Source organism: Taudactylus pleione, unplaced genomic scaffold (assembly GCF_031769625.1).
Source record: "Taudactylus pleione unplaced genomic scaffold, aTauple2 ptg000529l, whole genome shotgun sequence".
NCBI classification, from domain to species: Eukaryota; Metazoa; Chordata; class Amphibia; order Anura; family Myobatrachidae; genus Taudactylus; species Taudactylus pleione.
Genome location: NW_028284931.1, coordinates 4,502,501 through 4,528,898, shown reverse-complemented (window position 1 = coordinate 4,528,898; position 26,398 = coordinate 4,502,501). Strand labels below are relative to the sequence as shown.

Below are 26,398 nucleotides of genomic sequence, written 5' to 3'. Positions count from 1 at the left end.
TTGCCTGCTCATCAATACTACCATGTTGTTTGTTATCCAAAAAGACTAACTGATAATTTATTTGCTACATGAGTTTGGTGAGGGCAAGTACATAATGAGGGATTCTCATACTTGGTAGATACCACATGTTGAAGATGAAAGGTAAAGGTTTCCCTATTTGTTTTTACTTTAAACTTAAATTAGGGAAACTAAACTTAGATTCATTTGGATTAAGTCAGGATCTACAAGGGATCTTTGGAAGTGTTTTGTCTTAGAGTATTTTAGCCTATTTTTACTAGGGATGTGCGCCGGACCATTTTTGCCGGATTTGGATTTGGTTCTAATTCGTCGTTTGGATTTGGATTTGCCAAACTGCGGTGACTGGCTTTGGATTTGGATTTGGATTTTTTGCCAAAATTGGCAAAAAAATCTAAAATTACATAAATTGGGCTTTTTTTTCCTTTATTTACCTCAATAACATTAATTTCCAGTCATTTACAGTCAATTTAGACCACCTCACAGCTTAAATTATTGTTTTCACCATTATTGGCTAAGGGTTGCAGTGAGCTGACTGGTGACCAAGCGTCAGAGCAGCGGCGCAGTGGCACAGACACCACAGTTTAAAGCACATCTATGAAACTATGCCACACAGCAGTGGCAGAAATGAAAGGTAGTGCTAGATGGAATTGTCCTTGGGCCCTCCCACCCACCCTTTATGTTGGATCTTAAAAAGGACATGCACACTTTAACAAATGAAGCATTTCAGCGACAGGTACTGCCACTTTGTGGCTGAAGTGCTTGGTTTGTTTGGGCCCCCACAAAAAAATCTTCCAATCTACTAAAGGCAACAGGTCTACAGTGGCATGATGTCAACATCATTGCCATCCTCACCCTCATCAGTGTGTACCTCATCCGATTCTTCACACAATATCAGTTCATCCCCGCTGGAATCCACCATTACAGAAGTATCTGTACTGTGACGTGATAGGCGGGAAAGGTTTTCCTCGTGAAATTTCCAGTTCATTTTAATGAACATCATTTTTTCTACATTTTGTGGAAGTAGCCTCCTTCGTCGTTCGCTCACAAGGTTCCCGGCTGTACTGAAAACTCTCTCCGAGTACACACTGGAGGGTGGGCAGCTTAAATAATGCAAAGCCAGTTTATACAAGGGTCTCCAAATTGCCTTTTTTTTCTTCCAATATTCGAAGGGACTCTGTGACATGTCTACGTGTATGGTGTCCTGAAAATTATCCTCCACCATTCTTTGGATGGTAATCGTATTAGATGGAGTTACAGTAGAGGTGTCACTGGTGTTGGGCAAATCTTTTAGACCCGACCAGATGTCAAAATGTTGACTTGACTTATCTGCATCACCACTGGGTCTTTTGGAAAAGGTGCATTTTTTTCTAGCTGCTGCTGGAGAAACCGAAGGAGGAGACGTCATCGTAGTGCCATGTGTCACTTCAGCTGCAAACTTGCTCACCAGGAGCGCTTTGGTTCTTTTAAGATCTGGGTCAGTTGTAAAGAAAGACACAGCATATGACTTGAACCTGGGATCAAGAATGGTTGCTAAAATATAATGATCAGATTTCAAGATCTTGGCCACCCGTGGATCCTGGCGAAGCGAACAAAGGACTTGATCTATCAGTCCAGCATACTTTGCAGAATCACTTTGTTTAATCTCATCCTTCAATTTCTCCAGCTGCTTTTCCAAAAGCGAAATCAGGGGAATCACCTTACTCAAGCTAGCAGTGTCAGCACTTACTTCACAAGTGGCAACTTCAAATGGTTTGAGCACCTTGCACAAGACAGAAAGTACTCTCCACTGTGCTGGCGTAAGGTACATTCCCCCTCCTCTCCCAATGTCATGGCTTGTCGTATAGCTATGGATGGCTTTTTGCTGCTCCTCCATCCGCTGAAGCATATACAGGGTTGAGTTCCACCTCGTTACCACTTCTTGCTTCAGTTGATGGCAAGGCAAATTAAACTGCTCTTGCAGGTGCTGCAATCTCCTGCACACTGTTGCTGAATGCCGAAAATGTCCCGAAATTTTTCGGGCCACAGACAGCATCTCCTGCACGCCCCTGTCGTTTTTTAAAAAACCCTGCACCACTAAGTTTATTGTGTGAGCTAAACAAGGGATGTGTTGGAATTCACCCAGCTGTAATGCTTTCACTATATTTGTAGCATTGTCAGAAATCACAAATCCTGAGGAGAGTCCAAGTGGGGTAAGCTATGTTTCTATAACATCTCTTAGTTTTTCTAAGAGGTTGTCAGGGGTATCCCTCTTATTAAATCCGGTGATGCACAGAGTTGCCTGCCTCTGAATGAGCTGGTGTTGTTTGTTAGATGCTGCTGCTGCTGCTGAAGGCGATTCACCCACCCAGTGGGCCGTCACAGTCATGTAATCTTTAGTTTGTCCAATACCGCTTGTCCACATATCTGTGGTTAAGTGGACAGTGGGTACAATAGCATTTTGCAGGCCAATAATTAGGTTCTGTTTAACGTCCTGGTACAGCCGAGGAATGGCTTTTCGGGTAAAATGAAGCCGAGATGGAATTTGGTACCGGGGACACATGACCTCAATTAGCTGTGTAAATCCCACTGCATTCATTTCTGATATTGGACGCAGATCTAATATTAGCATAGCTGTCATGGCGTCAGTGATCCTGCTGTGCGACAGGGTGAGAGCTGTCATACTTGCTTCCCCTTGCAAGAGATTCTTTAACAGTCAATTGTTTTTTTGGTATACTACTAGTAGTCTTCTTGGTCCACTTCTGGGATGAAGATCCACCAGCAGCAGCAGCAGCAGCAGCAGGCCTAGCGCTCAAAGATTCAGTTTCTTCTGAGGTGTCCTGGAAATTGGAGGAGTCACCGTGACTTAGCACTAACAAATTGGATGTTGTACTACCACTGATCATTCCCGAGGATATTGAGGAGGAAGGTGTTGTCGGCGGAGATTGCAGGTGCTGGGATTTAGTAGAGAGAAGGCATCTAGCTAATGCTGGACTGCTTGTTGTTATTTTTTTTGCAGTAGTTTCTGTTATCAAACACCTGTCATGAGCTCGCTGCAGATGACGTAATAGCGTAGAGGTTCCTAGATGCTTAACGTCCCTACCTCTACTAACTGTGGTCTCACAGAGGCTACAAATGGCTTGACAAACGTTGTCAGGGTTTGGGTAAAAGTAATTCCACACAAAAGATGTGGATTTGTTGGTTCTATGCCCAGGCATGGCAATGGCCTTCTTATCTTGGCCAAGAGCTGCTTCCACTGGTGCCTGACTTATACAAATAATATCCTCATCCTCAACATCCTCATTAGTGCCAGCGTCAGCTGCACATATATTCCTCTCATCCTCTTGCAATTCCACGGTGGCATCCTCAATTTCTATGTCCTCGGCAATACTGCTCATCCCCACAACTACAGATGGAAAAGAAACTGTGGAGGGCGGCTTCTCTGAAAGGTCAGGCTTACACATAGCAATGCCACTCGTGGACCCACTTAGACTCTCCTCAGGGATTTCTGACATTTGTGTTTCAAAAAACACAGTTTGTTCTACTGCCTTATTGGTTTTAAATTTTTTCACACTTCTATAGTCTGATTGAAAAGGTCTTTTATCATCATGAGAGGCACAAGATGCCTCACTGACAGTTGCAGAACCACCACTCAGAAATAAAGGGCAAAGCCTGAGTCTTTCCTTGCCGCTACGTGTGGTGAATGGTATGTTGCCAATTTTCTGTTTCTCTGCAATAGTAGTAGTCTTTAGAGGTTTTTTTTTTATCTTTACCCCTGTGAAATCAAATTTTTTTGATTTCAGGTTCCCTAAGTTTTTAAAGCCTCTACGCCCTTGAGCATCAGCTTTAGATGAAAGTGATGGACTACCAGCCGCTGCAATGCTAGCATTTACATGTTGTTTCTGCTCTCCTCTCGGTTCATTCTCGTGATCCATATTACTTTATCACTATGAACTGGAGTCACAGAGCTTGTATACACACAGTGGGCTATGCCCTTTCATGGAGCTTGTATAATACACTCAGTGGGCTATGCCCTGTCACGGAGCTTGTATACACTCAGTGGGCTTATGCCCTTTCACGGAGCTTGTATAATACACTCAGTGGGCTATGCCCTGTCACGGAGCTTGTATACACTCAGTGGGCTTATGCCATGTCACGGAGCTTGTATAATACAGTCAGTGGGCTATGCCCTGTCACGGACCTTGTATAATACACTCAGTGGGCTATGCCCTTTCACAGAGCTTGTATAATAGACACAGTGGGCTATGCCCTTTCATGGAGCTTGTATACACACAGTGGGCTATGCCCTGTCACGGAGCTTGTATAATACTCAGTGGACTTATGCCCTGTCACAGAGCTTTTATAATACACTCAGTGGGCTATGCCCTGTCACGGAGCTTGTATACACTCAGTGGGCTAAGCCCAGTCACGGAGCTTGTATAATATACTCAGTGGGCTATGCCCTGTCAGTTGTCATGTAGCTTGTATAATACAGTACACATACACACAGTGGGCTTATTATGCCCAGTCACGGAGCACACGCAAAGGGCTTATGCCCAGTAAAGTCACAGAGGTTAAGCGGCAAGAACACTGCCTACTCTGTCTAATCTAACACTAGACCAGACAGTGCACTACCTAACTACGCGTGACACGCGAAATGGCGCCGACTGCCGGGCGCCGCGCCTTTTATAGAGGCCGAACGTCACCCAGCTCTCGCGAGGTCTCGCGAGAATCCGACGCCGGACGGGTGACGTTCAGCCTCGAGGTGGAATCCGAGTCAGGCGGGAACACCCGAACTTGCGTTCGGGTGGACTCGGATTCCACCTGTTCGGAGCGGTTCGGATTCCTCAGAATCCGAACCGCTCATCACTAATTTTTACTAGTCAGTGCTTGCTTAGATTTTACAGAAACTCCAAGCAATAGAAAATAAAGTAAAGCAACAGCTACCCATAGCCTAGCATTCTTCACTGTGTTCTTAGAATATTGTATTGTTCACCATCCAATATTAATAATAGTAATATTTTTTATTTGTAATCTGTATTTTGCTACCAGGAAATAGAGTAGGGTACATGACCTTAATGGCTTTTGTGAAAGGAGAAAAATGTCCTTTCAGTTCTGTGCTTTTAACGATTACCTATTAATGACTATTTTAAGATCTAAATATATATTTTATTTTACATTGCTTTTCTGACGTGTGTTTCACTTTACAGCACAGCGCAGCCTTTGTGTACGGAGCAATGAGCTTTACAGACAAAGTGGCCAATGGACTAGCAGTAGTGCTCATTCAGTCTTTGCACCCTTGTCAGTAAGTATTCTCCACATTAAAGTTCATTTGGATGGAATATACATCAAAAAACAATCTAAAGTGCAAATGATTTATATAAACAGCAACACATCTAACTGACACAGAAACCTAAAGATATTTAAGAGAGAAAAGTTCCTATGTTACACCACCCTTAATAGTTTTAGAGGTGATGGAAGTATGCATAGTGAGTTATCTAACACCATGCTGCTTTTTCCTTCTCTTCCCCAGCACTCAGCTCTGCTGTCCAGCCTGCACTCCCTTCTACCACTGGGTGATGGTTACTATAACTGGTGCTGTGGCTATCGTGGGGGCTTTGTCTCTGAGCTCTATTATGGTGTGGCCTATTAAAGTGCAGATATGTAAGTACATCCTCCATTGTCATTGAACCAAAATAACATGATCTAGGTACAAATCCTATTTAAACCACTCAGTCAATCCTTTTAGCAAGAAGGGGCGAGGTACCATAGCAACAGTGTAGAAACCGTGTAGTTCGTGGCCCGATTTTACACTGGAATCACAGATTTTTGTGCGCAGCCGTACGGGGCTGCAAACAAGTTCTTCGAGTCCAGAGGTATGGTAAGTGCGGCATACAGTCTCACTCACTCAGAGAGGGAACTCACGGATAATAGGATTCACCCCTAAGAGTTTACTTTGGCACATGTTTAATGTGTAGGTGGTAATAATATATCAAGGTGGTAATAATATATCAAGGCAATTCAAGATCCTCTTGCATTATAAAAGCGCACACCTTAAGATGTTGTCTAGGCAAGCATTAAAATGCAACTCTGTGCTTACAATGGCAATTTGTGTTGTTGTATCACTTTGTGTATAATGATTGAATTTGGCTAATATTATTTATTCTCAATTGCTTTATTGTGCCTTTTTGTTTATCTATGTTATGTCTGAATTTCTATTGTTATTGTGTTTATAAATGTAAGTCTTGTTGAAGTTAGCAATTTAATGCCTCATATTCGGTCATTGATTTAATTTAGTGTTTAGTACTCGGGGGGGGAGGGACAAACACGGAGATTTCTAAATATACACAACCCGTCTCAGTGGACTAATTTTTTTATTTCTTCTGAGAAACTGACAACTTTGTTTCCATCGCTACAATGGTGTCTATTATGCCCCTTTAAATTGTATAAAAATTGCGGGCATATAGTAGAACTTTTTAAAATATTTCCCCTTTCTTTTGAAAATTAAAACGTAATTTTGTAACTTATAACTGTGCTTTTGTCCTGTCTTAATCAGACTTGGCTAAGTGACAAATTAAAAAAAATGATAAATGATGTCCTGATCCTAACTTGCTTTGAAGAGCCCCAGCAATGCTATTAATTATTCTAGCCTGGCTAATAGCCAGGTAACGGATCTGGGCTGTGTAGTATCTTCAACATAAGACACAGCCCAGAAGCCTTCCAAGCAGGCAGTTTTTTGTCTTGCATTGCATTTCCACCCCTTACATCATGGTTACATCATAGTTTGTCCTGGTGAAAATTTACAGCCTTTAGCTAGTTTAAGTCCTACTAACTCTAAATGAGGGCCTAATTATGTAAGTATTCCATCCTAATTGGCTTTCTAAGGAAACGAGGGGTCCCTTAAACCACAGCCATGCGTTACCTCGTTTCTCACAGGGATAAGCTGTAGTACTTTTACCCCTGGTCTCTGTCATACTTTACAAAAAGGTAGAAGAGTTAATGTCATATGGTTACCCTGTATCTGTTCTATTTAGAATAGTGCAGGAGCGTTTTAAGAGAGGAGGGGGCCCGTATGTAGCCTCCGTTTGGGCTCCCTCCTCTCTGGCTGCGGACTCCGGCCTGGCGCTGCAAAGCAGCACTCTGAAGACTGGGTGCAGGGTGTGTGGTGCGGGCCTCCCTGGACTCTGGCCCGTGTGCACCGAACACCCTGCACCCATTATAAATACGCCCCTGTTAGTGTTACATATGTCATTTTGTTATATTGTATTCAGTGTTATATACATAAAGTAAAGGCTGCTGTTTTGATACTGTACCTGCTCCTGGAAGTGGAGATACCCACGACTGGGCTCTGGTAATGGGCCGAGTGTGAAAGCTGGACAGGTACTGGCGTAGGAGAGGATCAGCATATCCTGCCAGCAGTACGGTGTGTAGATAGGACTCACCACAGTGAGATGGTCATTTTAGTGGGAGCAGGACAAAGCCCTTTTGTGAATAAAGCTTAAGGCATGAAAGCCTTAGTAGCAGAGAGTGAGAGGTGGTTGTCAGCCCCACAGTTAAGGTCTTGACTTCACAGCAACCAGCAAGAGCATGGAATTAGGCTATGGCTACAATCCACCTAAGTACTGGTTGAGTGAGAACCAGGCATCCCGCAGACAGGGGGGGGGTGCTAGATGACTAAACAAATGGGCATTAGATAGTCAAGACTCCCCAGAAAGCAATTGGATTACCATCCCTGTGAGTAGGTCCTAGTCCCAGAGTTCAAGTTGTGTTTAGCCCCACAACTAATTTGAGTGGGTTCCAGCCCTGGGGATAGTGGATGGAGGAGCCCCGTTATGCATGCAGAATGGTTCAAAGTGTACGAGGTGGAGTGGATCCCACAGCCTTGGGAGTACTTCGAGGCCACTTTGGAAAACATCCAAGTTACATGGTGGGCAGAAAAGCAGGATCAAATATCTAAGCTAACGGATGACTTCCTCAAATGCCGGGATAAGGCTAGAGCTCAAGGTGTGGACCAATGGTCAGTCAATGGTCATGTAGAAATGTTAGTACACCAAGAAATATTGTGATTCCCTGGGGAAGTTCATATTGCAAACTTTTACTGCCACTGGAGATAACCAAATGTTGGTGTGCTAATATTATAACTAATTTGAACACAATAAAATTGCATTGACAGGGCAGAATTTAAACCAAGACGCCAATATTTATACACAATATACTTTATATCAAATAACAACGTACATATAAATATAAAACAAATAAACACACATAAAATATGCATACAAAATAGACCACTATTCGGATCCTTATATATCTATAATTGGACCCAGCATCAAGTCCATAGTGCCACAATTATATATTAATTTTTAAATCACTTAGTTCTCACCAGACTTGTAAATATAGGGAGGTCTTTTTTTACAGTCCCACTGACCAATTCTCTCCAGTTTTAATAATAGCAAGGGACACTCGCAATGACAGTCCTTTGATGTAAAGAACTTTTAATGTAGATATTCCTAATCGGCCCGCACATATGTTTAGAAGGCTCCGGCTTTGATGGTATGCAGAGGCTCCAATAAAGTCAACCTGTGACCGCCTCTCTTCAGCCGCTTACACACTCCGACTGCTGGAGATCTGTCTCTGTTGGACTTCCGATCGACCAGCTTCGATGGTTTACAGAGGTACTAATTTAGTCAGCCTGTGACCGCCTCTCTCTCGCCGCCCATGTACTGCTAGTCCTGGAGGTCCATCTCTGTTTGTATACACACGGCTCGCCTATATAGCAAGATTTCCAATTGAAGTAAGATGATGTCTGGCAAGGAGTAGTGACACAGAAGCGTTTCGCTTCCGCCTATGGAAGCTTTATCAAAGAGTATGGATCGATAGATGCACCGGAAGCCACTGCTGTCATGGCCCAGAGCGTCCGTGTCCTCATTCGACCACTGGTGCCTTACAGTCTGACAACGGGGATCGGCAGCAGATGCTTCTGCTGCCACGAGGCCAGCATACCCTGCCGGTTGATGCAGCTTAGGGGAGGTAGGTGCCCCCCTGGCAGCTTCTCCCCTGACCCAGACGCAGATCCATCAAAGGTTTTCATGCGTCTGGGTCGCTCCGCCTACCCTCCTTGTGTATATGAGATGCTCGCAGTCCACTATCAGTGCGCTGTCGGTCTCTGGAGGATTTGGGTCAGTCTCCCTGTATACCTCTCCCTTGGATCAGATACATAGTGCTCTATATCCTACCATTCCTCGTGTTTGGGTAGTTGATTCAGAGTCTATTGCAAATATATTACATATGCATTGTATGTGACTGTTTGCTAGCTGCTGTATTGATACTGTATTTTATTTCTGACTGTCAATTATAACTATCACTGTTTTTTCTCTCCATCCCTCTGGGGTGGGGGGGTTTTCTGGGTACTACACATTTACTAGTATTTGTGAAGGCTGTCACATAGTATTGCATTTGTTGTCTTTAATTTTGAATATGTCTAAAGGTAAAGGGAAACAGGAGGTGGAGACCCCTGTGCTGGTTTCATGTAAATCCTGTCGTCTGGCCAGTTTGACCACTCAGGATATTATAAAGGATGGTTTGTGTGTGTTATAAAGAGCCACCTCACCAGTCCAGTTTACCTGCCTCTAAACAAGAGCCATCTTGGGTGTCCTCCTTGTCTCAGGTAATGAAGCAGTTTGTGGATCGTATGGCTACTCCCATGCTGCCTCCTTGTATGGGGTGTCCACAACATGCCATGTTTGCACCTCCTATACATCCTTCCTGGAGGGATGTTTATGGCCATTCTATTCAGTATATGGCACAGGCGACTGTTGAAAGCAGACCAGTAGTTGCTAAGGCGCCTAAACGCAAGTAATATTTTTATCAGTCAGTTCAGCATGTGGATTCAGACGCATCATCAGAGTAATCAGGTGATGCGATGGGTTCTTCTCCAGGGTCTAGCTCAGGAGAAGAGGACCAGACGTCCACAGTGGATGTTTCTCCTTTGGTGAGGGCGGTTAAATGAATCCTAGATATTCAGGATGATGAACCAGCTCCTAGTAAGAAGGCTTCAGTGTTTAAACACCAGAAGGTGGCCAAAATGGAGTTTCCTAAATCCGAGCAGCTTGCTGAGCTTATGGAAGAGGCATGGGGTAACCCGGATAAATGGTTTTATGTGAATCCTTTCCTAGCTTCTGATGTACTAAGTGGGAGGTACCTCCTACTGTGGATGCTGACGTGACTCACTTAGTCATAAATGTTACGTTTCCTATTCCGTCAGCATTTTCTCTTAAGGATTCTATAGATAGGAAAATTGAAACATGTCTTAAAGCAGTATTTTCATCAACTGGAGCTGTTACTCGACCAGCTATGGCTGGAGCCTGGGTAGCAAAAGCTGTTGAAGAATGAACGGGGGCATTAGAAGACTCTCTACCAGATGCTACCAGAGAACAGATTATGGGAAGCGGCCTCCTATTTGGGAGGAGCTGCAGTAGATACAGGAATTTTAATACAGGATCAAAGAAGAGACCTTTCTATGGAAACATAAAGTAGTACTTTTATCCCTGGTACCCATCATAGACTTTAAAATAAGGTAGAAGGGTTAAGATGTTGTATGGTTACTTTGTATTTGTTCTATTTGGGATACGTAAGTTTATAGGGGTAAATTTACTAAAGTGAGAGCTTTTAGAAGTGAGTTTTAGAAGAGATGTTGCCATAGCAACCAATCTTCTAGAAGATGATAGCTAGAATCTGATTGGTTGCCATGGGCAACATCTCTTCTAAAACTCACTTCTAAAAACTCACTTTAGTAAATTTACCCTATAGTGTTACTTATGTAATAGTCTATTAGGATAGATTTTGCATTCAATGTTATATGCATAGAGTAAAGGCGGGTATTTTGGTACCATGGGGTAGATTTATTAGAGGCACGCATCTTCACCAAGGCAGAGCAGGCAGCACTACCGATGTGATGTAGTAACCTCTCATTTGCCAGAGTGGGGTAATGAAAACTCCCCCCATGGCTATTCCTGCCTGAGCACACATAGCATCAGCCTGTTGCTGATGCGCTCTCTCTCCCTTCCTAACCGGCTCCAATGGTCATGTGCGAGATGTCGCATGCAGCCCAGAGCTGGCACTGTCGTGATAGGGGAGCTATAGCTGCAGCTGTCAGAACAGTCAGTGCCATTGACCGTTCATACATTGCACAGCACATCCGCACTGCCGTCCTGTAGATTGCAGCGCCAATAATAACGGGTGCATAGCGCCTCTGTCATTTAACACCGAACCCCACTTTAATACATGGGGGAGAAGCGGTATCCGTGCACATAACTTGCGCTTATACTACTTCTCCTCCATATTGCCGTGTAATACAGTACATCTATGCCCCTTTCTGCAGCAGCCACAGGCATGTTATTACTAAGTAAAGCTGGGCACACTCCTGAAAGGTATATCTGATGATGATTGTTGTTCATACACACTGAACAACCTTCATTGCCCTCTAAAGATATATCTGTTGTGTGGACATTGGCCAATTAATCTTTTACCCGTACAAACTGGCAGATCGTCTTTGTGAAATATGCCAAATCTTCCTGTAATTTACATAGTGGGCTGGCCTTTTGAAGAGCATAATTTCTACAAAAGTAGGTGAAAATTAAGAATTTCACTTATTTTTGTAGAAATTAAGTGCCAGGGTTATTCCTCATTCTTGTAACGCAGAAGATATCAATGACATCTCCTGGTTACAATTCTCCCCCGATAATTTCCACAGTCCCCATACTATAGTATGGGAATGTAGAAATTATGAAATTCATCACTTCCCTGGCGCTGATCTAATACAGAGTGCAGAGCAGTGACCTCCATATAATACGAATAGCATTACAGTGATCACCACATAATGTAGAGCGCATAGCAGAGACCGCATATAATGCAGAGAGCATCTCAGTAACCGCCATATAATGCAGAAAGGGTAGCAGAGACTGCCATATAATGCGGAGACCAGTGATTGCTATATAATACAAAACAATCGCAGTGCCCTCCATACAAGGCCAGTTCTAGACCAAGTAGAGTCCTGGGTGAAAAGTCCCTTTGCTGCCCCCCTTAATATCTACAGTTTTTTTGTGTGTACTAAATAAAATTACACCTTACATAATATGGTGGTTTCTCTGCAATAGGTACCTCCTGAAGAAATTGTTTATCCCAGAGCAGACAATGTCTTCAGTCAGTCAGTATTCACTATTCATGTAGGAAATCCCATAGTCCGGAAGACGCCTGTTTGTGTAGGAATATAACTAATGTCATCATCATACAACAGAGGTTCAACAAGACTTGTATTCACTGTGTCTCCTCCAGCCTCATGCATTGTGTCTTTTCAGTTTCATGCTCCTTGTGTTACTTCAAGCCTCGTGCTTCTTGTCACCTCCTGCCTCAGGTATCATTTCAGCCACATGCCCCCTGTGTCACCAGGCTCCTGCTCCCTGTGAATTTCCATCCAGCCACCTCCTTCCTCCTGTATCTCTCAATCTGACTCATCCCCCTGTCTCTGTCTACCAGCCTACTCTCTCCGCCTGTGTAACAGTGGCCTCATCACCATTGTGACTCTCCAGCAGACTCATTGCACCCCCACTTTCCCTGCATTTCTATAGCAGGCCTCATCCCCCTCCCTATGTCTCCAGCTCCCCACGTGTTACTCCAGCTCCCTCCTGTATGACTACAGCCCCATGTTACTCCAGCTCCCCCATGTCACTTTAGTTCCACAATGACACTACAGCCCCCCATAGATCACTCCTGATCCCACCTGTGTCAGTCTAGCCCCCCTCCTCCCACTACACCCATAATACTCACCACACTGGCTGCATTCTCCCTGTCTGTAAGGTTGCTGGGATAAAGGGAGAGTCTGCAAGCTACTTGCCACAATACAAGTGCTTGAATACACTTGTAAAGTGACATATACAGTACTTTGCAGATCCTCGCTTTTTTCAGTATGGGCTCTCACAGACAGGGAGAGATCAAATTACAGAAAGGCAGCTGCTCAGCTGTCATCCACCCCAGGGCTGCCTCCTGTTTAGTTTTACAGCACCAAGCTGGAACTGAAAGTGGACGCCCTCCAGCTAAGGTGCACATTGCACCCTGCGCCCGCCCACCGTTCCTTACCCCTCAGTACCCACCCCATTGTTTTTTCTGCAGCATAGGCAGCACTTTCCTGAGCCTTTGCTGCTCTTTGTGCTCATCAGTGTAGCTGATGGATAGGAGAGGGCTGCAACCTGCATCTACACTGGGCGGGCTGTCGTCCTCCTCCTCCAGTCCTCTCATGACGGCCAGCTCCTGTTCACTTCTAAGGTGTGCGGCGTGATGTCACGTTCGCGCCTTGTTATAGATTTACTCAGGAAGAAAGAAGCAGCGAGCAGACTCTGATTGTTTCCCATGGGGCTGCAAGGTCAAAAAAATAAGCTCAAATGACAGGGGGGCACGGTGTCGTGCTCCCTCTCCCACCACAAGTCACAGCTCCAGCTGGCAGGAGCACCTGCATTAACCCCCCCAAACCCCCTCACATACAGGGCATGGCTCCCGTTGGATGGGATTGCAACTGTCTGCTCCCTCACATCATGTCACTATATCCCCCTCCCCAGGTCATAACTTCGGCACCCGCACACCACCTCCAACCCTCCCCCCCCCCCCCCCCACTACCTCCAAGCCACAGCTTCCACTCGTAGGGGACAGGGCTCCCACTGCTCCCGCATATCACTCACCAGATCCAGACGGCATAGCACAATCCCAAAAGGGAATACTTAAAAAGTTGCCATCTCCTGTCTTACCTGGGATGCTTAAAATCTGCAGCTCAGAGTTCACAAAGTAGTTGGAGAGTGGAGAGCTATTAAGACTGGTGTTGGAATGATGATTCCTACAAGTGGAAGAACATAATCACTGTTCAAGGATTGCGAAGAACCAGCGTTGTCTTCCTAATAGAATCTGTGAAGGGTCCTGTGATGCTGTCTGCCCGCAAAAAGTGGGATGACAGCGTGACCACTATCTTGTTGGCAGTAACAGGAGATTAGCAGTGCCTTTGCAAACATTAGCTGCCTTTGGAATGAGCCATAACTTGACTGGTTATCCATAGTGCTTATGTAGGAAGAGTAAAGTCTGTCTATTGCTAATTGTGCCAGTATTTGTCTATTTAAAAACACAGGCATAACAGTCTAAACAGCATATACTGAAATAAACCTTCATGTTATTTTTTAATTTGGTATCTGTCTGTTGATGGATTTACCCACGATTGTTCATTGAGTCAGGGCAGGCAACCAGAAGGGACCCATGTCCTCACAATATTGTTTTATTTATGCCCTCATGTAACTTTTAATAAATATATTGTTTTTTATGTCTCTCGTCCATCTTTGCATTTTAGCCACACATTGCACCAGTTGGTTGTTACTTTTGTGATCCTCTACACTTTGTGCTGGTATGTTTGACGTAACCCTAACCTCCCCCTGGGGCTGCCTAACCCCCCCTTCCCGTAGCCTGACCCTAAACCTCCCAGGGGGGGGCGCCTAACCACCCCTTCCCAAGACTGCCCGTGCCCGCTGCCCGGCTTACCTACGCTCAGTATGCCGGGCGTCGCTATACCCTCGTAGGGATAATGATAGGCGTCGGGATTACATTCCTTGGATACATTTGTATGCAGAGAGCAGCTTTGTGTCAAGGCAACAAAAACAGGAGGAAATTGCAAAAACAAAGTAGCTTTTTAAAAAAATATTTTTAACACTGTATGTGCATGCCAATAAATCTGGTATATGAAGTTTAAAAAACCCTTTTGTGTTCACACATAGATTTTGAATGTAAGGTATTGAACTTGTGTGAACAGGCATTGTGGATGTTTGCTGTAACGTCTCTACATATTACATAGGTGTTCAAAAAGGTAGAGTAAAACAGTTGAAACTCATTTAAGAGTAGGCGATTTATGTAACGGGGGATTGGGTTACAGAGTCAAAAAAGACCAAAATATTTTTTTATTTTTTTTTAAGATTTTGTTTTTGATATAATATTTATTGCTAGTTGAAGAGTAAACTGGTGGAAATTTTTCCTGGGTAGCAGACATAGCAGTGAACTAGTGTTGCGATTGACAGCTATTTTTGTTTACTTTTTTATAAAGGCGTTTGATTTTAGAAATAAGTGATTTGTTTTTATGGTTTTCCATGTTGTCATCACATACAGTACAGTGCCTTTTGCAATATGTTTTATTTGCTTTGCACACTGTTTCCATTTGTCAACTTCTGTCTTCAATCTTGAAGTCACTGTGCATAACTGTGAAGCACAAAACACAATTTTCTGGAGCTAGCAGTATTTACTATCAGTGCTATTGTACCTGATTCTGAGTTACATTTATTGCAAACACAACTCTGGATGCTCGCTGTGAATGGTATTCTAATGCACCTAATAAGCCTGTATACGGAGTCAGAAGCTTCTTTGCAAACACGCTACCCCCACTGCTCTGCAAGAACAATTGTTAATCCTATTTTCACTACTTACACCATACTAGAGATCCATCTAATTTTGGTGTCTTCAGTGCAACTGTATCTATACACCCACCACACACTCTCAAAACACTTGCACCTATTGGCTTTGTTGCTGACCGTTGTCACCCAGAAATGCCCATTTAGGGGCTGTAGAGAAACTGCTGAGATACGTATAACTTTGAATTGTGCATACATATGTTTGCAGAGCTGCAACCTAGGACGCATGTGCTGTAAGTGAAAATTCGCTAGATGCGGTCCTGCATTTGAGGTATCTGCAACTCAGAATCTGAACCAATGCGAATAAGTACTTATTGCATGGAAAGAAATTTCCAACTAGAACTCTTGAAAAACTGTTAGTTAAAATAATATAAAATATAGTGGCAAGTGTTTTGTAATCCATGTGTTAAAAGGCAGAAGACTATCTTTTTTTTTTTTTTTCTATTAAATATATACTCGCTCACTGAGTTCCTCTTGTATTTTTAGGGGATTTCGTGACCTCTGTGCCTGGGAACTGAGATTCCCCCAGGACTTTGAGATATCTTTTTCTTGCATGGCAGATGGAAAAAACCTGTATGGTACTTGGACTTAAGAACGGTTTAGCTTCAAACTGTATTATGGCTGCTATTTCTTAGGAGTTGCTTGAATCCAGCTACCCCACCACTTGCTGTCTACTTCATTGTCATATGCATCCTATTTTCAGCACCTCCTTTTGCTAATTAGGTTTCCAAAATGAACTGCCCTGTGATGCCAAGTTTGTATTTCTCTGTTGTTGAGATGTTGTCCCTGTTTTGTTTTTGTGGTGCTTGTCTAGTATTTGTTATTATTGATGCACTTAATTTTACATAAATGTGTAAGCAAAAAGTGCTGGAATCTGTGTTTCTGTTTACTCACTGCATTATAAAGCCACTTAATCCCCTCTTTACATCAGTTACTGACAAAGCGCAATGCTTGAGTTGTATATTTTATGCAACTTTTTTAATTTTTTTTAAGTTACCATTATTTAAAAAAATAAAATTATAATATACAGTCAGGTGCATAAATATTGGGACATTGACAGAATTTTCATATTTTGGCCTCTATTCAACCCCCACAATGGCTTTGAAATGAAACAAACAAGATTTGCTTTAACTGCAGACTTTCAGATTTAATTTGAGGGTAATTACAGCCAAATCGGGTGAACGGTGTAGGAATTACAACGGTTTGTATATGTGCCTCCCACTTTTTAAGGGGCCAAAAGTAATGGGACTATCAACTCAAAAGCTATTTCATGTACAGGTGTGGGCTATTCCCTCGTTATTTCATTATCAATTAAGCAGCTAAAAGGTCTGGAGTTGATTCTAGGGGTGACATTTGCATTTGGAATCAGTTGCTGTCGACTCTCAATATGAGAACCAAAGAGCTGTCACTATCAGTGAAGCAAGCCATCATTAGGCTGAAAAATCAAAACAAACCCATCAGAGAGAAAACAAAAACATTAGGTGAGGCCAAATCAACTGTTTGGAACATTCTTAAAAAGAAAGAACGCACCGGAGAGCTCAGCAACACCAAAAGACCCAGAAGACCACGGAAAACAACTGTGGTGGATTACAGAAGAATTATTTCCCTGGTGAAGAAAAACCCCTTCACTACAGTTGGCCAAATCAAGAACACTCTCCAGGAGGTAGGTGTATATGTGTCAAAGTCAACAATCAAGAGAAGACTTCACAAGAGTGAATATAGAACGTACACCACAAGATGTAAATCATTGGTGAGCCTCAAAAACAGGAAGACCAGATTAGAGTTTGCCAAACAACATCTAAAAAAGCCATTACAGTTCTGGAACAACATCCTATGGACAGATGAGACAAAGGTCAACTTGTACCAGAGTGATGGGAAGAGAAGAGTATGGAGAAGGAAAGGAACTGCTCATGATCCAAAACATACCACCTCATCAGTGAAGCATGGTGGTGGTAGTGTCATGGTGTGGGCATGTATGGCCCCAATGGAACTTGTTTCCTTTGTATTTACTGATGATATGACTGCTGACAAAAGCAGCAGAATTAAATCATGAAGTGTTTCGGGCAATATTATATGCTCATATTCAGTCAAATGCTTCAGAACTCATTGGACGGCGCTTCACAGTGCAGATGGACAGTGACCCGAAGCATACTGCAAAAGCAAACAAAGAGTTTTTTAAGGCTAAAAAGTGGAATGTTATGCAATGGCCAAGTCAATCCCCTGACCTGAATCCGATTGAGCATGCATTTCACTTGATGAAGACAAAACTGAAGGGAAGATGCCCCAAGAACAAGCTGTAACTGAAGATATTTGCAGTAGAGGCCTGGCAGAGCATCACCAGGGATGAAACCAAGCGTCTGCTGATGTCTATGCGTTCCAGACTTCAGGCTGTAATTGTCTGCAAAGGATTTGCAACAAAGTATTAAAAAGAGAAAGTTAGATTTAGGATTGTTTAGTTTGTCCCATTACTTTTGGACCCTTAAAAAGTGTGAGGCACATATAGAAACCGTTGTAATTCCTACACCGTTCACCTGATTTGCCTGTAATTACCCTCAAATTAAATCTGAAAGTCTGCAGTTAAAGCACATCTTGTTTGTTTCATTTCAAAGCCATTGTGGTGGTGAATAGAGGCCAAAATATGAAAATTATGTCAATGTCTCAATATTTATGCACCTGACTGTAGTTGTACAAAAGGTGTAGTCAACACTAATGGGAACTTATGATGTAGAGAGAGAACAAGCTATGAGCAGGCTTACCGTCGCTGGACTGTTATGATGGTCTATCGGTTTGGGACCAATTTAAATATATTCCTGTATTAAAAGATGAAAGTTATATCTATCGTTAATATCAAGTGAGGGTTGGATTACCGCTATGTGGTGCAGCTTGCAAACATTTGGGGAGGGAAGCTGTGCTTCTCGGATGCGAATGGTGAGACAGACTATTTGTTTTACCCTTAACGTGTCTGTGTGAAGTGGCAGTTGCCTTTTCCTACACTTCATCATTGTAACTTTTTTTTCTTCTACTTTGTAAGCAGCTTCTCATTCATAGGGGCAATACAACTCTACAATATTGCCGTAATGTGTGTTCACATTGCGACTACCAACAGCACCTATTTTGCCTCTCGCCTCATAGTGGTACTCAGTATGCGCATGTGCACATTGCAGCCCAACTTTTAATCAGAATAGTATCAACCCGCTAATGTCATTCTATTTGTAGAGTAAACTTGATAAGTATGCATCTGCCTTACTTTTTCTGCTTAATTAGCCTTGGTACTAGTGCTTTCATTCTACAAGATATTTAGGGCGGTCTGCACTGATTTGCTTTTTTTTTTGCCCATGGCAGATTTATGCTTACTGTAGCTGTAAACTTCCACATATGATCATCTTTCAGCCTAGAAGAATGATAAATGTTCATCATCACTCTAAGAAGGCTTGTCACATCGTACTATGACTGACTTTCCATATTCATTCACAGCATACGTGCTTGCCTACTTTTGAAAAAAAACGTTTCTGGGAGATTGTGAAAGCATAACCTATGAGTGCAGTGTTAAAGTGGATGTGGCTATATCTACCGGCTGAAAAAAACTTTTCAGGAATTGGTCATTTATTGTGTTTTAAAACTGATTCCATATAAGTGGCCACAACAAACCTTATTGAAAATGTAGAGCTCATTGTGCGTTTATAAGCAATTCATGGAAATTGCACTGATCCCATTTGAATGTACATCCATGGCCAAAAGTTTTCATAATGACACAAGTTTGGTTTTCACAGAGTCTGCTGCTTCAGTTTTAATGATGGCAATTTGCATATACTCCAGAATGTCATGAAGAGTGATCAGATAAATTGCAATGTCCCTCTTTGCCATGACAATGAACTTAGGCCCTCATTCAGAGCCGTACCCTCTGAGCAGAGCGCACGCTCTGAATGAGGGCTGGCCTCCATGAGAATGGAGCGTCCTCCTGGACGCTCGTATAGCTGTAGGTCCCCACCCACAGGCTATACGAGCGTGCAGTTTGATGGCCGCTATCAGAGCCAAAATCACTCCCACTGACATCACTAGTGATGTCAATGGGCCGGCTTCTGACGGGAGGCGTTCCCGTGGGAACGCCCCCGTCAGGGAGGCACGCCCCCGGCACGCCTACCAAAGGGGGCGTGCTGTCAATCAACATCGACAGCACGCCCCCTTTGATCAGACACAACGAGCGAAGGACTTTCCTTCGCTCGTCGCGTCTGGCGCATGCGCATGACGGAGCTCCCTCCGTCGTGCGCATGCTCAGTCCAGAACATCGACCCACTTGCGAGCGGACAGCCGCTCGCGAGTGGGTCTGAATCAGGCCCTTAATCCCAAAAACAAAAACATTTCCACTGCATTTCAGCTCTGCCACAAAAGGGCCAGCTGACATCATGTCAATGATTCTCTCGTTAACACAGGTGAGAGTGTTGATGCGGACAAGGCTGGAGATCACTCTGTCATGCTGATTGAGTTAGATTAACAGACTGGAAGCTTTAAAAGGAGGGTGGAGCTTGAAATCCTTGTTCTTCCTCTGTAAACCATGGTTACCTGCAACGAAATACATGCAGTCATCATTGCTTTGTACAAAAAGGCAAGGATATTGCTGCTAGTAAGATTCCACCTAAATCAACCATTTATCGGATCATCCAAGAACTTCAAGGAGAGAGGTTTAATAGTTGTGAAGAAGGCTTCATGGCGCCCAAGAACGTCCAGCAAGGGCCAGGGTCATCTCCTAAAGTTGATTCAGCTGCGGGATCGAGGCACCACCAGTGCAGAGCTTGCTCGGGAATGGCAGCAGGCAGGTGTGAGTGCATCTTCACGCACAGTGAGGCGAAGACTTTTGGAGGATGGCCAGGTGTCAGGAAGGGCAGCAAAGAAGCCACTTTCCTCCATGAAAAACATCAGGGACAGACTGATATTATGCAAAAGGTACAGGAATTGGACTGCTGAGGACTGGGAAAAAGTTATTTTCTCTAATGAATACCCTTTCAGACTGCTTAGGGCATCTGGAGAAACACTTGTCCGGAGAAGGAAAGGTGAGTGCTACCATCAGTCCTGTGTCATACCAACAGTATAGCATCCTGAGACCAACCATTCAGTTTTGTGATGAACAATGCCTTTTCCAGCATGATGGAGCACATTACCATAAGGCAAAAATTATAACTAAGTGGCTCGGTGAACAAAACATTGAAATTTTGGGTCCATGGCAGGAAACTCCCCCGACCTTAATCCCATTGAGAACTTTTGGCGGGTAGACAAACAAAACCCCACAAAATCTGACAAACTAGAAGCATTGATTAGGCAAGAATGGGCGGCCATCAGTCAGTATGTGGCCCAGATGTTGATTGACAGTATGCCAGTGCTATTTGCAGAAGTCTTGAAAAAGAAGGGTCAACACTGCAAATATTGACTATTTGCATAAACTTAATGTAATTGTCAAGAAAAGCCTTTGACACTTATGAAATGCTTGTAATTTTACTTCAGTATACCATAGTAACAACTGACAAAAAGGTTTAAAAACACTGAAGAAGCAAACTTTGTGAAAACCAATTCTTGTGTCATTCTCAAAACTTTGGGCCATGGCTGTATATATCTCTGTTTTCTTTTTTTTATATGTATATAATCGAAATATAATGAGGGTAAGGTGCTACCTGGGAGATTTCTAGACTCTACAGGGGTCCGGGGAGATTGCTACTATTTTAGGGAGTCTCCCTGACAATCAGGAAGAGTTGACAAGTATGATTCATAACCACTTTCTAAAAGTTGCTGGCATCTAAATGTGCTATCAGATGTACTTTGTTTTCACCAGTATTGACTTAACATATTGTCTTCAAAGTTTGCAATAATGAATGAAGTTATATCCATCCTTATGACAAGTGAGGGTTGGACTACTGTTATGTGGTTCAGCTTGCAAATGTCTGGGGAGGGAAGTTATGCTTCTCAGATGCGAATGGTGAGACAGACTATTTTGTCCCGATTCAATAGCCACCTGCACACCCAGTCCATAATCACATGTATTTGACGCTTCTCTCCAGAACCGACAGGCAATATAATAATCTTAATTTTGAAACAAACATTTCAATTACGTTAACTAGTCTAAATTGACTAGTCAGACACTTGTAAATTCATGCAGTGTTGCTGTGGCATGCCAAGCAATCACAAATATTTTGAATATAAAAAGCCAGGCCACTTCTAATGCTGGGCATACACTACCAGATAAAATGTCTGTCAAACCGACAGACATTTTATCTGGCAGCCTGCCAGCCGCCGAAGTCGCCGGCATACACTGTGAGAGATCCCGACATCCGCGCTCCGCCCCTGGGGGTGGCGACATTTCCCTGTTCCTTCCGTAGGAAGAAACACAGGAAATGTCTGTCTGTCGGCTGCGCTGGGCATACACTGCCCAATGCGGCCGACAGTTTACCCGCTAAATATCGCATCGGACGGGCATGCTGGACAATCCAGCATGCCCGACCGAGCAATATTTAACCCTCGGTCGCCCCCCCACATGCTACAATTATCGCGGCGATCCGCCGATATCGGGCGGATCGTCCCGATAATTGTAGCTTGTATGGCCAGCATAAGTCAGTTGTTACAATCTCAAACCGATTTTTATTCTAACTTTTTCCACTAGAACGATCCATGAAGATTGTGTGTCAGAGAGACCGTTCTCTCCTTTCATAAGCTTCCATACTTTACGTTACATGCATGCACCTGAGATCTTAGCAGTTATCTGATTCACCCGGGCGTTTCATCCATACTGTTTTCAGTCTAAAATCCTGGGTCTGATTCTGGGTTTTTGAACACTGTTTCAAGCAGTGACACAGCTGCTCACACCCCTTTTACACAGCACTGAACCCGGATCAGCTCTGCAAAACAGTGTGTGTCATAGGAAATAGACTTTTTGTTTTTGGCACACAAAAGATGATGTAATGAAAAGTGGTTGGTGACTGCATTGCATTAGTCTTGACCAACAAATTACAAGTGTGTAGCTCGGAGTTCCACACAGCAAATTAGAGCCTGATACAGCTGCTTACAATGTACTACCTTGCACAGTGTTATTTCAGGAGGAGAAGGGTGCAATTTTTGGCTGAGAGGGCTAATAATCGACTCCAATATTTACGCAGATGGAGAACCTTTGTTTTCCACCATTACCTCCATATTGAGATTCAGCACTGACAAGACAATGTGGGTCAGAGAACAAATGCATGGGTAAGCTTTACTGTGGAAGCTTTTTAAGATGAGCAGTGGCTGGTACACTTCCGGATGTTGCGTGCAATGTTCCAGTATTTCCTGGAACTTCTCACCCCAGCACTTTCTAAAAAGACCACAAACTACTGTAAACCCATTGAGCCAAGTAGGAGACTAGCCATTGTATTGTGGTGGTTTGCAACCCATGGAGAATACCATTTAATTGTTTGCCTGTTTGGGTTTGGGATATCTACTGTTTGCACTCTCGTGCATGAAGAGGACGTACCTAGATAACACCATTAAAGGTTTCCAGCATCGTGGATATCTCCAGCACGCTGGAGCCATCGATGGGACACACACCCCCCCTATTATTGCCCCCAAAGACAACCCGGCGGACTACTATAACCGCAAAGGCTGGCATTCAGTGATACTACAGGCTGCAGTGGACTACAATTTCTGGTAAGCATCATTTGTTTTGTTTTTTTAAGTGAGAGTCATGTGCAGTGCACATGCTGCTTTATTTTAAAACCAAACTTTCACACCTTCTTTTCAGTTTTACAGATCTCTATATTGGTCTGCCTGGACATGCACATGACACCAGATTTCTGGCCAATTCGGACCTGTACCAGATTGTGGAGGAGAAACAAAATGGTTGGATGTTCCCCAGAGAGGTTAAAAGATATGACCAATTTTGTGATACTTTGTAGAGGAAAAATCTTACATTTGTATGATTAGAAAACGAATACATAGATATAACAAATTCAAAATTGAATACAGTCCCTGTCATTGCGTTGTCCTGTTTTAAGTTGTAGTAGTCGTAGTAGCAGTAGTAGTTATATGATCTAACCATACGGATGGTGTGTGTCAGCATTGTTGGTATATTGGTTAGCAGTACTGCCACTTACCACTAAGGTCTTGGGTTACATTACCACCACGCCACTGTTCAGGATTGCAACCACAATTCTGAAAAATACATGAATGTTAATTGTAGCCTGATCCCCTAGTGTGTATGTTGTGTATGTCCATGTAATAGACAATATACAGTAGATTGTAAGCTCTACTGGTGTAGGGACCAATGTGAATGTCCTAAATATTCTCTGTAAAGTGCAGCAGAATGTGTTTTGCTGTAGAAAGAACTGTTATTCTAATCGAGCACACATTCTGCAGTGGATAACACTGAATATTTCAGACAACCACATGAACATATTTGTACCACCTCTACTATATACTGAAAATGTTATATTGCTTTACAAAAATCCAGGACAGTGGATGGTGTGGAGATCCAGGTTTATGTTATTGGTGATGCTGCATACCCATTGAGGCGATGGCTATTGAAGGACTTCACCCAGCATCATACTCTTTCTGTGGAACAAGTTTGGTTCACCCATACACTTAGGACCGGATTCAGACGTGCTCTCGCAAGATGCGATCACTCGTTGGCAAAAAGGGGCTGGATATGTAAATTAAGCGCACACACTGCGTCGCGTAAGGACGCCCACTGTGTGTTAGCAAGCTACGGCAAAGTGCGCTCGCAAGTGTCTGAAGACCCCCCTTGCCACTCGCAACATACGTCATCTCCGAGAAATGAATGATTAATTGGGACCATCGTGAGCCATTTTGAGCTGCTCGCAGCCCTTGGGGGGTTGCCTTTCCCCTCCGCAAGCACTGCGATCAGTGCGGGCAAAATACATGCAGGTGACGTGTACAAAGACGCTACTTTGCTAATTATGCACGCCCTTTAAACGGTGTTTTGGCGGGCAGACACGCCTGCGTTTGCAACACCACTCCCCCGTTCACATGCACTTTCCCCTGTTACCACCCACAAACAGCACTATCTGTCACTCAAAGCAGCGACCTGATAGTGGCTTATGAGCTACCAAAATCAGATCACAACAAATGGCTTGCGCATGCGTACTGCGAATTATACGCATGCGCAGATGGGCGAAAATCGCTCACAGCGAGCGATCGCTCCATAGCGAGCGGGTCTGAATCAGGTCCTTAGTTTGGCCAGGATGGTGGTTGAAAATGCCTTTTGACGACTCAAGGGATGCTTGTGCTGCTTGCTAAAAAGCAATAACATTGACATCAAGTTCATGCCTTAGGTAGTTACAGCTTGCTGTATTTTACATAATGTATGTGAAATACAAAAATAAAATTTTCTACCTGAGTGGCATGTACAGGAGGCTGAACTGTGTGAACTGAACTCCAGTCGTTGTGTCATATGAGGGACAGCCAACTAACAGCAGCTCTGAACTGATACAGGCCACCATCTCTAAAGGCCCCTACACACTAGACGATATATTGAGCGATTTGGTCGATTCCGATGCATCGGAACAAGAAATCGTTCAAATCGTCCAGTGTATGCTCTGTCATGGTACCGATGCGTGTTCCCATGGGTCGTTGGTCGCATCTTCAGATCTTTTGTACATGCAGGAAGTTCTGTCGATCTCTTTAACGATTCCACTCTGATCGTGCAGTGTGAACGCACTACCGAACGACGAACGTGTCCAACCCAGCAGATGCGGGTGTCGCTTGACTGGCACTCCCTGGACGCTACCCTCATCCATTTTATTCCAGCATTGTGCAGCATCACGAGCATCCAGAACCTGATCACAGCACATATTATTTGTAAATATTATATAATGCTGTCTTTCTCTACTGCTGGTGACACAGTGCTGACCCCCAATGTGTTTTATACAGTATGTCTCTGACCAAAAATGTGTACACTGACCCCAATATTCCACTGTAAAAGCTTGTAAACTGTTAAAATTAAAAAGTGACGTGGGGTCCCCCTGGCACCCCTGGCCGGTGGGTGCAGGGTTGATTGTGTAAAAAATAGTTGTAATAATATTTTCTTTTGCTGGAGAACTACAGGTCCCAGCAAGCCTCCCCCGCATGCTGGTTCTTGGAGAACCACAAGTACCAGCATGCAGGGTTTTAAGGGCCCGCTGGAAAATGTAGTTCGCCTGCAAAAGAAATATTAAAATAAGAAAATACACACAACGTGACAGTATCATTTTTATTATAACATACATTCACACTCCCATTCACGAAATCTCACCCATAATCCCTGTAGCCAATCACGTCCCTTTATATCCAGTAGAATCCACAACACCTGTAAAACAAACGAAAAAAAAAAAGTCCATACAAACCTATTTCTAGCGTAGATCACATACTCTTCGGTCCATGTATGCATCTTCTTAGAACAAATAACGCTAAATCCTAAGCCACAAACTTGGGTACCATCCTCTAAGGACGGTACTTCCCGAATGACAGCTCAGCCGCGGTATTTCTTTAGGTGAGCCTCCATCTCAGCCAAGGAACGGCTCCCACCATTGACTTCAATGGTGAGAACCGCTAGGTTACCCCTCTCAGCCAATGAACGATTGTGTGTCCAGGGATTGTAGGTGAATATGTGTGTGAGTGGGAGTGTAATAAAGTGCGTGTGTCCTGTGTTTATTTTAATATTTATTTTACAGGTGAACTAAATGTACCAGTGGGCCCTGAATGCCCTGCATGCTGGTACTTGAGGTTCTCCAAGTACCAGTATGTGGGGGAGGCTTGCTGGGACCTTTAGATCTATTGTAAAAGACAATGGCCCTCATTCAGAGCCACTCGCTAGCGGCAGTACGCTCGTTCCGAGCGATGTTCGCACATCTGCGCATGCGTACGGTTTTTAGTACGCATGCGCGAACCAGTCAGTGCGGCCGAAA

The 26,398-nt window shown here is 43.6% G+C and overlaps 1 protein-coding gene across 2 annotated transcripts in view; it reads left to right on the top strand.

The window, feature by feature from the left end:
- Positions 1 to 26,398, top strand: part of MFSD12 (major facilitator superfamily domain containing 12) — a 239,387-nt gene that overhangs the window by 143,661 nt on the left and 69,328 nt on the right. Inside the window, exons 8-10 of one of the 2 annotated variants that reach the window (XM_088450835.1) lie at positions 5,205 to 5,299; positions 5,528 to 5,658; positions 15,969 to 16,307. In XM_088450835.1, coding sequence (XP_088306961.1) covers positions 5,205 to 5,299; positions 5,528 to 5,658; positions 15,969 to 16,000 — 258 coding nt within the window. In that variant the 3' untranslated portion in view covers positions 16,001 to 16,307. Of the gene's footprint in view, positions 1 to 5,204; positions 5,300 to 5,527; positions 5,659 to 15,968; positions 16,308 to 26,398 lie in introns of those variants that run through there. The other variant, XM_088450834.1, reaches the window with a different exon arrangement.